General features: G+C 38.1%; 1 protein-coding gene across 5 annotated transcripts in view; it reads right to left on the reverse strand.

The window, feature by feature from the left end:
• The window catches only part of VCAN (versican), a 123,581-nt gene that overhangs the window by 52,745 nt on the left and 55,244 nt on the right, over positions 1–15,592 (reverse strand). For 3 of the 5 annotated variants that reach the window (XM_070743066.1, XM_070743065.1, XM_070743067.1), the window contains exons 6-7: positions 13,875–14,168; positions 3,258–5,306 (exon numbers count right to left, since the gene is read on the reverse strand). In XM_070743066.1, the coding sequence (XP_070599167.1) occupies positions 3,258–5,306; positions 13,875–14,168 (2,343 nt within the window). The remainder of the gene's footprint in view (positions 1–3,257; positions 5,307–13,874; positions 14,169–15,592) is intronic. The other 2 variants (XM_070743069.1, XM_070743068.1) reach the window with 1 other exon arrangement.

Genomic DNA, 15,592 nt, shown 5'->3' on the forward strand with positions numbered 1-15,592 from the left:
GGTATCAAGTTGTAAAATAATACTGTAATGACTTATTGGGTTCATGATACCTTAAAAGCTACAAGGAAACCACTGGCATTTCTATGTAGTAACTATGTTTTCTTGGCAACATTGCAAAATGCAACACACATCCCATTTTGGAACAGGCTGTTGCTCTATGTCTGTTATGGCCATTAGGAAAAAAAATCCAATCAGATTCTTTAATATAGCTTTTTAAATCTCCCATTGTTTCAGCCTCTAATTAGAACTGAGTTACCCAAAATTAAAGCAAATGGTTTGGTTATTTTGACAGCTTGACTAACACGTAGCCTGACACCAATTGGATAGCTTTTGTTAATATAATCTGACAAGTTTAGATTCCTATGGTGAAAGACCATCACAAGCAAATTGCTTTCTGACAAGTATCTATTATCTCTAGGATCAGAAAAGCTTATGGAGGTTATCAAACAGAAGATGTAACACATAGAATTAAAAAATAATTTAAATTCTTTATATGTTTTTGATTGGCACTCTAATTTACTGTGTGTATATAATTCTTTTCTCAAGAACTATAATAATTATTAACTTTAATTGTTTTAGAATTTGGCTCATGATACCTAACAAGTATTTGAAAAACTAACAGTATTTGAAAATCTTTCTCATTAAATATGAATGAAACAAAATACTCAACTGAATGTTAGATGAAATTTAACCCTTACAATAGTAATAAACTATCCAGGAATAGCTCTCAAAAGTAAATGAGGTCTCTTTCTTATTAAAAATGACTAAGAGGCTCTCTACTGATAACTAATGAAATTCTCCATACATTTCTCACTATCATTTTTAAAGAATTGGATAGTTCTGCATGTAAGATTCACTATTTTTGTCTCAGTGAATATCTAAACAACACTCTGACAAGAGGAAAAGGTTTAACAATAAGTCACTGATCCAAATGTACTATCTTAAAATATATGCTCCAATCTTGCTACAAGACATCTTCCTATTTAAGTTATCCTTGATTTAGAGAACTATTGTCCACATTTTCTAGCTTCTGAAGTCTTCAAGAGATCTTTGAACACCCTGTGGATGGATTTTCAAAAGCATAATACTGTGCAGTAGTGGGTTCCTGCCGGTATGGCTAACTGCTGCATCTCCGTGGCTCTGGCGTGCCAGCATGCGTTCGAACAAAAGTTTGCTTCCTGCACCTGTGCAGGTAGCAAAATTTCGCACAGGAATGCACGTGCACGAGTGTTTCAGTGAGGTTTTTTGCTTCCACATGTGTGGAAGCAAAAAAACCTCACCGACACTTGTGAGCATGTATGTCCCAGTGCGAAATTTTGCTACCTGTACAGGTGCAGGAAGAAAAATTTCACTCAAACGCACACTCACACACTAGAGCCATGGAGTTGCAGCAATTAGCTGTACCGGCAGGAATCCACTATTGATACTGTGGAAATTTTTGACATGCAACTGTAAGTTGTTCCCCAATTAGGCCTTGAATCAAAGGGCTTATTTTATTCAAATCAACAAAATGCCCAGTTTTAACCCCACACATGTAGGTAATATCCAGGGGTGAAATGCTCCCGGTTTACTTGTGACTGTCGGTCGTTGGAGAGCTGGTCACGAAGGCAGTGTGAGGCTCCGCCCTTCTGCCCAGATATTGCCATTTGGGTTCTTTCACCCTCTGCGCATGTGCAAATCATTCTGTGCATGGGCAGAGGTTAAAAGAACCCAAAGAGTGACATCCAGATGGATGGGTGGATCCTCAAGCTGCCTTCGCAACCAGCTGTCCGATGACTGGCAGGCATGAGTGAACAAGGACCTGTTAATATCCAAAGAACAATAACCCCCCTCCCAAAATAGGAAGCTATTTTCATAAGATAATTCATTAGTTTAAGACTGTTTGAAAGTGTACAGTCCTCAGAGAGCGGTGGCATAGAAATCCAATTAGTAATAAAACAACATCTTTTTCAATCATTTATGTGAAGGTGCTGCCTTGTAAATTATCTGTAACACAACAAAAGTCATAGTCTTAGTACCTTCTAGACTGCTGTTAAATGACAATCTCACCTTAATCATTTAATAAACAATTCTTGAATAGAAAATTTGTGGCTCTGGCGTGCGGGAAGGGGAGTTGTTTTCTTATATATTCCCCAGATCTTCAATCCTTAACCTGAACAACTATTTCTTTTAAATCCAGTGTTGTAAAGCTGCTGTGTCATTTACCACCTTCCAGGGCATTTTAAGTTCCTAGTCTACTTTACAAATACTGACAACATTAGTACAATGCTAACTAGTGTAGAAACCATTATAATTATATCATCTGCAAACTGGATACATTTGGAAAGACACTTAAGGATTCCAGGGACAAGAAACTAATCCAATCAGTTGAGACATTTGCATAAAAACTTTCATGTTATACATCACCCAGAGTAACATTCTTGTGAGTCAGGCAGATATACAAATGTGATAGATAAATAAATAGCACTTAAAGTAATTTTTGGTTAAACCAATCTAGTCATGTTCACTATGAAGAACAACAGACAGCATTCTATTTATGGAATAATCAGAAAGGAATATTCAATGAAGTTTATAAGGGTAATGGGCTGCTTGGGGGGAACTGAACAGGGGATAATATATTATAATTCTATGAACAACACTATTAAGAATTTTTTTTTCTAGTAATGATAGCAGAAATCATAATAATTCAGAATCTGATGACATCTCTGTTCTGAATACCCAGATTAAAGCTGCACAAACAGTGCCTTCAGCTAAAACTGAATAAATAAAAGGCTTGATTATAGCCTTCCAATTTAAATATTATTTTCTTTCCAAAATTTCATAATGTAGTTGGATGTAAACAAATAAAAGGAGTGTATATATTTGTTTAGCTGATAGCACTGCCAATGCCATTGTTAATAGCTACACACTATGGAATGTTAATGCAATGCTACACTCAAGTAGTAATGCATGGTGTGGAAGCCATGAACAGTATAATGTCTTGTTCCACAGGTAATGAATGTAAATCAAATGATATGGTAATATTAAGCGGTAAGCTCAAATAATATCGTATCAACGTCTAACAATGGTAATAATTTCCATAACCATGTAACCAGCAGCTATTAGTAATATCCTATTACAAAGCATTTTCAATATTCAGATCTAAAATACGCATATAATAATTGAGCATTATACATACATATATACATAATGTCATGTATCTTTGAGCCAAATATCCACACTAGTTTGAACATCCAGTCTCAGTATAAAAATCTTACCTGTATCATTTTGTGGGATACCAACAACCAATATATGTATGTTAGATTCGTTTTCCAACTCTGTAGCAACCTCTAAAGTAGCTGGGGGCTCTTCTTGAGACTCGGGTGGCCCTGTGGGCTGGGAAACTGCAGTGATAGTTGATGAAGTAAAATATTCTGTATCAATTTCTGGCTCTACTGTTTTGCCTGTAAAATCATCATCAGCAGTAGTTTTAATGGGAGAAATAGATTCATCAATTACCAGCACATCTTTACTTGTATCCTCATCTGGCTCCCTATCAATCAGAGGTGGCTGTGTTTTGATAATTAAAGGTTTGGATGCTAAAGTTGCTGGGATTTTATCTATCACAGTACCGACAGTGGTGACAATGCCAGTTACCACCATTGGTTCGCTTGTTGCACTAACTGAAAATGAAATGGGTTCCACTCCTACGTCCTCTTCTTTTATTCCTGATCCTTCTGGGCTATGAGATGACGTATCTACTTCCCCCGTATCAAACATGTTAGTGACAGGAGCAACTTCTTCTCTAGAAATGGGAACTACCAATTTGTCCAAGGAAGACCTATGTTCACTTTTGGTAGTTGATTCTATGGGAGGAACACCTGTTGCTATCAGCTTGGGACCAATGATTGCAGGAGACAATTCAGACCGTGTGACTGTGTTGTAATCATTTATTTTTATACCGTGGCTTGTATCTGTAGTTGTATAATTTATTTCATATGCAGATCCTTCAGCAGCAGGTAATGAATGTAATTCTGAAACAACAGTGGGGGAAGCCGCGTTGGTGACCAATGTTTGCATAATTAGATCTCTGGTAACAGATTCCTGTTGAATGACTGGTGTGACTTCTGTTACGGTTTCTGAGAGTGCTGCATGAGTTGTAACTATACCCGAACCGTTAGAAATCTCATCTTTTATGGTGTCTGAAATAAAAGAACTGCTATAGTCTTTATCTGAGATTGCAACAGGAGTTGCAGTCTTTGTGGGATCTGTAAATATAAATGATTGTGTTATTTCAATACCTTCAGTGATTACTGCTGAATAATCGTCTCTTGAAATATCCAAGATTGGTTGCTGTTCAGTTGCATTCTCCTCTTTAGTCCAATCATATTTTGCATCTATTTCATTTACGATTGTGGCAACAGGCATGTGTCTTGAGGCAGACTCGGACCCGAACATACTTCCTTCACCTGTTGATACTTCTGATCCTGAAAATACATCGGAAGCTGTGGGTATTGGAATAAATGTCACAGTATCTTTCATCTTCTCTGAAACCACAGGTGCTGTCGTGTGCTCTTTCTTCTGTACTGAATCTGTTGAGTGTACCACTTTAATTCTGTCAGATGTTGTAAGCACTGGTATTTCAAAACTCATTGAATAAACTGGGGTAAATATTGTTTTGCTTTCAAATGAAGTTGCTTCTGAATCTGGTGTATCTGTGGCAGTCTCATCTAAGATCGTAGTAGAAGATGCAATTTTATCTACCTTAGAAATGGTACTAGATGTTATTAGCTTCTGATCTGGCAAAAGAACCTCTTTATACTCTTCTACAGATTCATAAATGCTAGTGCGCAATTCTTTTGGAATGACAACAGTTGTGAGTTTATTATCGCTTTTTGCTTCTACCGGTATTTTGGTGGGTTGAGTCCCAATATGTGTTTCTTCCTTTGTTTCTGAAGGTACACTCATGTTATTCCTTGCTATAGCATCCGCATAATTTCTTATTGGAGATACTTCTATTTGTTCAATTGGACTTTCAGAACTTGCTTCTTGGAGATCAGAAATATCTTGGGTAGGTGTAATTTCCACTAAGTCATTTAATATAGTTTCTGTTTGGGTTATTTTTGACAAATCAGAAATGTCTGTAACCGTTCGAGAAGCCTTCGTTTCTTGTTTTACCGTAACCATTTCTGGAGTAAGTGAAGATACATAAGGATGAAGTGTAGTTTTTGGAGGAATTACATTTAGTTCAGTTAACGATTTGGCAGATGCACTTTCCAAAGGAATATTCAGTTCAACCATTGAAGAATCAGATACATTCTCTTTACCTAGCAAAACATAATGATAAACATATTAGAAATATTTACAATACAGTTTTATCAATACAACAGCTTGAATCCAAAAGGAATTTTAGAGATACTGAGCACACATTCTTTATCTCAGCATGTGACCCTAAAACATTATTTGTTGAGCATGCTTTGAAAAGAGTAATTATAATTAAATGATTCAATTTACTCCAGATATAAACCAATAAAGTGATGTGTATCTTATTTAGTTGAGTGATGGAATGGGTTAACCCCCTTTGGATCACAAAATCGTACTTGTATTAGTAATACTTTGTATGATCATCATCAACTATCCCTTCTTGAGGACATTCAATGACACATTATCCTAAATGGTATTTAATTGGTATTAAGGTTTTTTTAAAAAAAACTGGGTAAAGATGGGGCACAGGTTGCAGCAGAATTTATGTAACTTAAATTCATTTTCATCTCTAAAACTCTTTGCGATGTTGATTTCGTCTACACAACTATTCTGACGACAAAATAAAATTCACAATCTTTGTCCTTTATTCTTCGGATGCAAATATTATACCAAACTGATAAGTTTTTTGAACAGGTAATTATTTTTACTCATCTAAAGTCAGGAATTCTGCATTAATGAACAATTTGTGTTTTGTACAAAGAATAGTAACACCGTTGCTTATAGCTTATAGCTACCACATCAAAAACTTGAAGGAAATTTTAAAAGCTTCATGCTTTGCGGAATAAACAGTTCTGCTTCAAGGTTTTGAAAAATAATGCAATAAACCATTCTGCAATTTCTAGAAACAGTCTATCCAAGTTTATTATACTAGTAGGTCACTTTATTTCAAAAGAATGGCTCTGTTAGCCATATCTTCCATTGTAAGGATTCACATAAGCAAAGACTTCACTAACTTTGGAGAATGTTCAGTTTCAATGCAACAATTCTAAATCAAAGAATCAGCACTGTTCGAAGACGTCTCCGTGGTCATGTGGTCGGCATGACTCAATGCCGAAGATGCACAGAATGCTGCTAGTTTTCCAAAGTGGTCCCTATTTTTCTACTTGCATTTTTATGTGCTTTTAAACTGCTAGCTTGGCAGAAGCTGGAACAAGTAACAGGAGCTCATCCCATTATGCGACACTAGGGATTCGAACCACTGAACTGCCAACCTTCTGATTGACAAGCTCAGCATCTTAGCCACTGAACCAGCAATAATTCTAATGGACAGTGCACCTTGCGCTGTCCTAATCCTGATTTACAGAATAATTTCATGCAACAGCTATATAAAAGCCATATAAACTATAGCATGTTGCATATTGGTCGTTCCCTCAAACCAAAGAAAGAATTAGAAGCCAAGGTTACAAAGAAATAGGGCCAAATAATTTTCTTCAGTCTATTTTGCAATTGTTTAAAGAAGGATCTTTACACAATTTCTCAGCAAAAAGATAACCGATATAGTGTTGTAATCCAAGTCCCACTCCTTTGTTTATGCACATCATATCAATGGAGTTTGGATAACAACACTGCATCTACCATCTTGCCACATGGATGCTGCAAGCAATAAGAATATATAAAATGGGTAATGCCCTATTTCAATATTTTTTTTAAATCTTGGTGGCTAGGGAATTGTGGGATTTAAAATCCACACATATCTTAAAATTGATAACACTGCCCTATTCTGTCAATTGCTTGTGCTTCTTTTTTTCTGTTAAATTTCTCGCTACAATATACTTAATCTTCCACAGGGACTTCATATTTAGAACATGTCTCATTTTTCTTGTTTATACTTAATATTCATGAAAAGGTTTAACAAAATCCAAAATTTCACATTACATGTCCATTAAGAGAAAAACTGTATTCCAGTTTAGTCAGATGCTTGGGTAGATTTCCGCTGATTTTTGTCAATTTGTAAAAATCAGGTTTACTTGACTATCATTACTGAGTACCAAATGATCATTACCAGCATCATTCAGGAAGCTGAATTTTATTTGTAAGCTTAAATAAAAGGATTTAAGTTGAAGCTGTTTCTTCTCAAAGTAGACATTTACTACAATTAATCTGCTTTTTGTCTAAAAATATGATCCAGACAAAGGCTTTTTTAAAAGGCTTTACACCAGCTTTAAACAACTGGCTGTTGTGCAGATGTTTCACATTACTGAATTCCTTAATTCATGTGTTCTGGGGGAAATCTATTTGTGCTTCTTCTGATGCAATGCATGAGACACTTGTTCCTAATAAAAAAAATCCAGATTGTTTAGAGCAAGAAATCAGATTATTTTACTAGCCATTTGTTACATCAAAGACTGTCCAAATTTATGTACTTTTTTTAACAACCTGGGAAAAAGCTGTTTTGAGATTTTTTGGAACTGGAAAAGGTGTCCCTCCATTTCCTTTAGAAACTTGATATAGTACACAATATGTGATATCCTCTCAGTTTTCCCACAACAAAAACTTGGTAATGTGGAAAGAGGATAATTGGCCCAGAGCCATCTAGTAGTAAGTTTCTATGGCTAAAGGTGGCCCTGAATCTAAGTCCTGCTGATATACCGTATTTTTCACTCTATAAGATGCACCTGCTGATAAGACGCACCTAGATTTTAGAGGAGGAAAATAGAAAAAAAAATATTTTGAGCCAAAAAGTGGGCTAAAATATTTATTACAAGAACAGAATAACTTAACAGCTGGGAAGCGGGTTCGGGGGGTGCTGGGAAGCCCCCCAGGCCGGCTGAGATCTTTTAAAACAGCCGCGCCGCTTCCTAGCTGACTCCTGAAGTGCGGAAGTTCGCCTTTGGCTTTTGGCTTCAGGAGTCAGCTGAGAAGCGGCGTGGCTGTTTTAAAAGATTGCAGCCGGCCTGGGGGGCTTCCCAGCACCCCCCCGAACCCGGGTTGGGGGTTCGGGGGGGGGTGCTGGAAAGCCCCCCAGGCCGGCTGCGATCTTTTAAAATAGCCGCGCCGCTTCTCAGCTGACTCCTGAAGCGCGGAAGTTCGCCTTTGGCTTTTGGCTTCAGGAGTCAGCTGAGAAGCGGCGCGGCTGTTTTAAAAGATCGCAGCCGGCCTGGGGGGCTTCCCAGCACCCCCCCGAACCTGGGTTGGGGGTTCGGGGGTGTGTGCTGGAAAGCCCCCCAGGCCGGCTGTGATCTTTTAAAACAGCCGCGCCGCTTCTCAGCTGACTCCTGAAGCGCGGAAGTTCGCCTTTGGCTTTTGGCTTCAGGAGTCAGCTGGAAAGCGGCGCGGCTGTTTTAAAAGATCGCAACCGGCCTGGGGGGCTTTCCAGCACCCCCCCCCGAACCGCCAACTCGGAATTGCGTTCAGATGATTTCCCCCCCTGTCCCCGTCCCTGCGCCCCCTCTGCTCCAGCATCTCCCCCCCCTCCCTGCCTGCATCTTCGCTCCATAAGACGGGGCTGATTTTTCATCCTACTTTGGGAGGGGAAAAAACTGCGTCTTATGGAGCGAAAAATATGGTAATCTGATATCCTAAACATTTTGTCACATATGTTCTTTTAAATTATATTTTATGCAGCTGGAGACCACAACTCTCAAATATTTCCTAAATTCACACTAAAAAACTTTAATGAAAAGAAAGCAAGACTGTTTGCAGCAAAATAAAACATTGGCTCGTTCCAATCAGTGTCTAAAAAAGTGTTCCTTTCTCCACCAAAGACACAAAAATAAAGTGGAATGGAAAGGAAGATTCCATGTGATATAAAGAAAACAGTAATAATCATATCAATTTGTCCTTTTGTAAATGTATGTATGCATGTTCTTATGAACCTTTTTTGGTGCCAAAAGGGTGTGCGATAGTATGCATGTACATGTTCACACAAATAATGCAATGCCCTCCCTCTGTGCATGTGCACAGTCCTCACTGAAGCCTACGAACTTCCAGTAGGCCTGTTGGGCCATTTTTCGCCATCCCCAGGCTTCAGAAGATTTTCCTGAATCCAAGGTAAAGCGAAAACAGCTAAATATCAGCATGCCGGAGATGACATAGGGCAACGCCTCTTGTGCCCTCAGATATGGCTTCTAAGGTTCGCCATCACTATTCTAAGGTATGCCTGTTGAACGGTTTGTTTTTAAAAGTTTTTAGATTTTATTATGATTTTCCTCTAACCAGCACTTGTTATATGTTGTGTGTGTGTTTTATATTATAAAATCAATTTTTTAAAAATGATTTTTCTCTAAGCCACACAGCAAAATCTCATAGCTGGATGGTTAAGATTTTTTAAAAAACAAAACACATACAATAAATAATCCACATTTTAAAGTTCTGTTTTAGTAGAGTTCAGAGAAAATTTGTGAACTCAATGAAAAGACTAGTTCATTTCACTGAATTACAGTGGTATCTCTACCTAAGAATGCCTCAACTTACGAACTTTTCTGCAGCTCCCCGCCTGGCTAGAGCTTCTCTGGGAGCAGCAGCAGGTGAGCTTTGGGGCTCAGCGGGAGGGCGTTGGCAGCGGCAGTGGGAGGGCGCCGGCAGCAGCAACACTGGGCAGTAGCTGCGGGGCAGCGGCTGCAAGCGGTTGGCAACAGTGTACATCATGCCGGCAACAGCGGCATTGGGCAGTAGCCATGGGGCGGCAGCAGGGTGGTCAGCTGTGAGCGAGAGCTCCAGGACGGAAGCACCTACAGTGACGGCTGGACGTGTTGCTGGACAACATACATGCTGGTGTTTCGGGGCTGACACTGGCCTGCTGGCTGGGCCGGGACAGAGGTGCCAGCCCTGCGCCCATGCCCAGTGCAGCGCCAGCATGTACGGCATCCAGCAACACGTCCAGCCACCACCATCGGTGCCTCCATCCTGGAATTCCCACTCATAGCTGACCACCCTGCTGCCGCCCCGCAGCTACTGCCCAATGCCGCTGTTGCCGGCATGGTGTACGAGAAAGAGAGAGAGAAAGAGAATGATAAAAAGAAAGAAAGCAAGAGAGAGAAAGAAATCAAGAGAGAAAGAAAGCAAGAAAGCAAGAGAGAGAAAAAGAGAGTGAGAAAGAGAGAAAGAAAGCAAGAGAGAGAGAGAAAGCAAGAGAGAGAAAGAAAGCAAGAGAGAGAGAAACAGAGTGAGCAAGAGAGAGAAAGAGAGAGTAAGAAAGCAAGAGAAAGAGAGAGAGAGAGAAAGCAAGAGAGAGAGAGAGGAGAGGAAGGGAGAGAGAGAAATGAGAGAAAAAGGGGAGGAAAAAAGAGAAATGATAAAATGATTGAGGCAGAGAATGAGAGGAAAGAGAGAGAAACAAGAGAGAGAGAGAAGTGGCTCTTGATTTAAAGCATATAATAAAAAGCACCAAAAGAATAAGAGACAAAACAAAACCGAGCCCTCACCTGTTTTTGGAAATGGTTCAAGAGTGTGTATACGCACACACACACACACACACACACAACGGGGGGAGGGATGGGAAAAGAGAGGAGAGTGTCTTACAGTGTTATTATGTGTCATTTTGGTTGGTGGTGTGCCCCAGGATTTTGTACATGTAAAAAATGTTTTTAAAAGGTTAAAAATCACTGCTCTATAGGAATCCCCTGGGAGGAAACAGGGCCGGAGAAGGCAGGGAGAAGCCTCCATGGGGCCTCTCTAGGAATATCCTGGGAGGAAACAGGGCCTCCATGTGGTTTCCTCAATCATACATTATTTGCTTTTACATTGATTCCTATGGGAAAAATTGCTTCTTCTTACAAATTTTTCTATTTAAGAATCTGGTCACGGAACGAATTAAGTTCATAAATGGAAGTACCACTGTATTCTTAAGAGAAAAAAGGGGCCTTTAAGAATATATTTTGTTCTAAAGTAACATCTTATTTTACAGCATTAAAAATTAATGCTGTAATTTGTATGCTGCCCCGAGTCTTCGGAGAGGGGCAGCATACAAATCTAATAAACTATAAACTAATGAGTAGTCCTGATAAGGTCTTATATTTATTAGATTTGTATGCCGCCCCTCTCGAAGACTTATACCATTATTTCATTAATGCTTTCATATTCACACACACATACAAAATCTTTGAGGGACGCTATACACATGTGAGATATTTTTAAACTGCATAGATTCAGAACAGCTTCAGAGCAGTTTGTTTTCAATTAGGATGAGCTTAGCCTGATATATAACTGAACATGAAAATAGTTTTTATTGCAAGCCATAAATGGGTCAAGAGATGAACACAAGGTTCATATAGTTACTAGGGCATGTTTTGATATATTAAAATTATAATATTTTATATCTTATAATATTTTATATTTGTACATGTATGTATTTGTACACATATGTACTCTTACTCCTTATTGTTATAACGCCAGCTAAGCTCATACCAGGAGTGAAATGCTCCCAGTTCTATACCATCTAGTCTTGTATAATTTAAACATTATGCAAACATTATAAAATGAACTGCTTCCTATAAAAAAGGTCAAAGCAGACTTAGAGTCCTAAAAATAAATCCAGAATCTTTACTGGCGAATATTTGCAGGGGAAACAAAGTAGAAAAATAATGTCATATATGACATAATTATGTAAATGCTGTCATTAGGCAAATTTTAATTTTGTGAAATTGCATCATGTGAATAATTATGACACAGGCAACATCATTGTTGCCATCAGGCAATAAATAAAAGCACAATGGTGGTGGTGGGGAATAGCTAGATATGAAAATGGTCATTGGGACCATTAACCATGTAAACTCCACCCATCAATCAGGAAGAACATCTAAATTTTAGGATCTTTTACATGTTCTGGAAGGCTGATGACTATTATTTTTACTGTCCTATATAGACTTCCTAAAAAGTTTCCAGACTTAATAGAGAGTCATTGCTGACATTGTATGTGTATCTTCATTTTAAAAGATGCCTTTCTGTTAATGATTTGTTGTGTTGTCTCAGAGGGAGATCATCATCTAGATAATTTCTTGGAGAGTAATTCGTTCCTGCTGCATCATCACTGTTCATCATTTCCTAACTCTTTGATAGTGACCCACATTCTATGAGTGACTTGCTTCCTGGTGTACTGAATTAAAATTTGAGGTTTTCACATCATGCTACTTTTGTAAATCAAATAGCTCAAGGGTTAAGTAAATAAGAACTTCTACTTCAAAATAATTGGCAAAGGGAGCCCAATAAAAAGTTGTTTTTTACTGTACAAACATGTACCCCTTGTGCTCCGGGCATTGCTGTTAGCAAGCTTTCTTAGCTAGATTTTTCCTTTCCTGCTGCTGAATGTACATCTCCAATCCCACTTTCACCCCACAATTAACCATTTCTAAATTACTATAATTATAAGCTGTACTTTGTTTTGTACCCTAAATATATTCTTTACAACAGAAGTATCCAAATTTATTCTTTATAATAAGGAGTTACTTTTTTAACATACTTGATGGAAACAAAAGTAACAGAAGTAACAATCCAAGAAAAGCTCTCTTAACCTATTTTCAAGGCTCACTTCAGATGTCAAATACCATGTTGTCTTTGGACATTAGACCTTGGATCAAGCTGCTTCCTAACAATGTTTTATTGAGGTTCATGCACTCAAAATCCTAAACCCAAACCTCAAAAAGTCAAAGGATAGAAGGTTTGAAGCTGAATCAAGAACACAGTTATACTATCCATATTTTACATAGGCGAGACATTGATAGCCAGTCCTGTTGGTTTTGGCTATTCACCACATGGCAGAAAAGAAAAGGAGCAACAAAATAGGCAAACAAGACAGCAGAGGGAAAAGTGGGTTTAAATTCAGAATCACCATCAGTATATCTAGGTCTATTTCTGTGCAGACAAGAGAAAGTAATTACACTTGGACAATAAAATTGATTTTTTAAAATTAAGACTAAAATGTGTATCTTAATATTTCAGGTAGCTCTTAATAAAATCTTGCTGAAGGATGAAATGATGCGTTTTTGTAATGTGACTATTGATAAGGGATGAGATATGGGAAGAAGATCTCTTTTTAATTGAAGCACTAGGGAAGGTGCTAAGTTAACCCATTTTTTTAGACTTTTCTGGAGGGAGAGGGAATCCTATTTTATTTACCTTCTTTTTCATTTGATTGATTTCTTTTTTCCATTTTTCACTTTTTTGACTTTTTATATCTTTGTATCTTTTTTATATTAGTTTTTATTTAATCTTTCTATTTGTAATCTCTAATAAAATTATTGGAGAAACAGAAACAATTTGTATCCTTCTAAATGAGCTTTCCCCCATCCTTGGCCAAGTTCCGCTGCGCTTCAGTAAGAATTGTGTGGTTGAAAAGCCAGCACATTTGGAGTATATTAGATTGGACAAGGCTACACAGTCATTGGAAACAGTTAAGATTTTCCTTGGATACGCAAAGGCACAAGGTTCAGCTAAGATGCTATTCTGTAGCCTAATCGTAGAAAATTGCACACAATTTGTGAGGAAATGATGTAAAAGTTTTTCCTAGAAATCAGGGAAGTAGAGAGGAGATTCCCCAAACATAGACAAAAGTACATCAGTTCTTTTCCTTTGCATGCAACAATTTACAAGTTTCTTTTATTACAAGAAAGAAAATTCAGTAAATTAGAACCAATATGACAATTAAAATGCATTGTAAGAAATGCATTCTTAAAATAAGTATCAAATATGCTTACGTTTAAAACAATATGCATCAAATTTGCTATCTTGGTAAGGAAAGCCAGTTTGATTTTCAAAGCGATACAGTGTTCGTACTCCAAGTAAACCTCCACCGCATTGGACTCTTGCCACAGAAGCAGGATAGCGCACACTGCCATCTGACAGCCAACCATAATCACATTGGTCAAAACCATCTCTCCAGGCAGCATGCAGATCACCAACTGAAGCAAGAACTGCCCCTTGTTGCTCACACAGAGTTTGGGCTTCTTCAAAGGTAACCTTGTCGGGAGAAGTCGCATGAAAAACATCACCTATAAAAATAGAAACAAATTATGTTTTTTTTTCAAAGAGGAATGCAGTCCACAAATGATTTAAATGGAAAACGTACTTTTAACATTATTGCTGTAATAAAATGAAGCTATATTTCCAGTATCCCCACCCCAAATTGGTTTGTTTTGATTACATTTACCTTGAGCAAAATGTGGTATAGTGGCATATAAATGAAAATCAAGTTTGAAGGAACTAATAAAATGTTAGAATGAGTTTCTGATTTGCTTCTCCATATTCTTCTTGAAATGGCACCAATAGACAAATCTAAATTTCGAATATGGGCCATTAGGTTGCCGAGTCCGATGACTACAGAAATCAATATGAAAACTTTCCTAACTGAGATATTAATTGATCCTTCTCCCTGAAAACACTTCATTCCTTTACTATTTATTTATATAAAATATCTGCTCATCTTGCACAACCCTGGGCAACTTAAAACAAAAATAAAACCAAGAAATAATAAATGCCATACAACACAAAAGAAAATCTAAGAGCCTTAGAGGAGCCATGGAGGATGCCTCTAGCAAACCATCCACCCTTATCCCAAGATGAGATTTCCATTTCACTCTATGCCAGCATCTGAGAGGAAAACTGAAACTGAAGGCTGAAAAAATGGGAGCCTGCCAGATTCCAAGGGCCGGGTTGTTCCACGGGAATTTAGATTCTTAGATGTAATAATATATATAAGGTGTTAGGATACGAAGTAATTGGTCAGATATAACAAGGCAGTATAGATTGTAACTGAATACTGGGCAGGGCAAGAGGCTCAGAAGAGACTTGTCTTGAGTTTTTTGGGTTGTAAAAGAGATGGTGGATGAACTGTCAGATACACAAAATTCTGCTGATGTAGTTTTTCAATAAAATAGATATAGCTTATTTGGCCATGTTTTCTGTCTGGATCTAGTTAATGAAGTTGACACTAGATCCCACTACATGTCAACATTTAAGGGAAGGAACCTGGAGCATCCCATTTTATGTGACCTGGTAAAGTGGGCTGATATCCGCAGGGAGCTGCTCTCCTGCAATCATCTTGTGTCTGCCATGTAGGACTTTAAAAGTGGTAACCAACACTTTGAAATGTATCAGGAATGAAGTGAGAACCCGTGCAGGTTGCACAATGAGCAGTGTGATGTGAATAAACATTGTGTGCATTGCTGCGTTCTGAATGAGTTGAAACTCTAGGTGGTGTTCAGGAGCAATCCCAAATAGAGGACATTATAATACAGTGGTACCTCTACCTACAAACACCTCTACTTGCGAACCTTTCTAGATAAAAACCGGGTGTTCAAGATTTTATTGCCTCTTCTCAAGAACCATTTTCCACTTACAAACCTGAGCCTCTGAAACTACCCGGAAAAGGCAGGGAGAAGCCTCTGTGGGGCCTCTCTAGGAATCTCCTGGGAGG

The sequence above is a fragment of the Erythrolamprus reginae genome, chromosome 2, assembly GCF_031021105.1.
Source record: "Erythrolamprus reginae isolate rEryReg1 chromosome 2, rEryReg1.hap1, whole genome shotgun sequence".
In the NCBI taxonomy this organism is placed as follows: domain Eukaryota; kingdom Metazoa; phylum Chordata; class Lepidosauria; order Squamata; family Dipsadidae; genus Erythrolamprus; species Erythrolamprus reginae.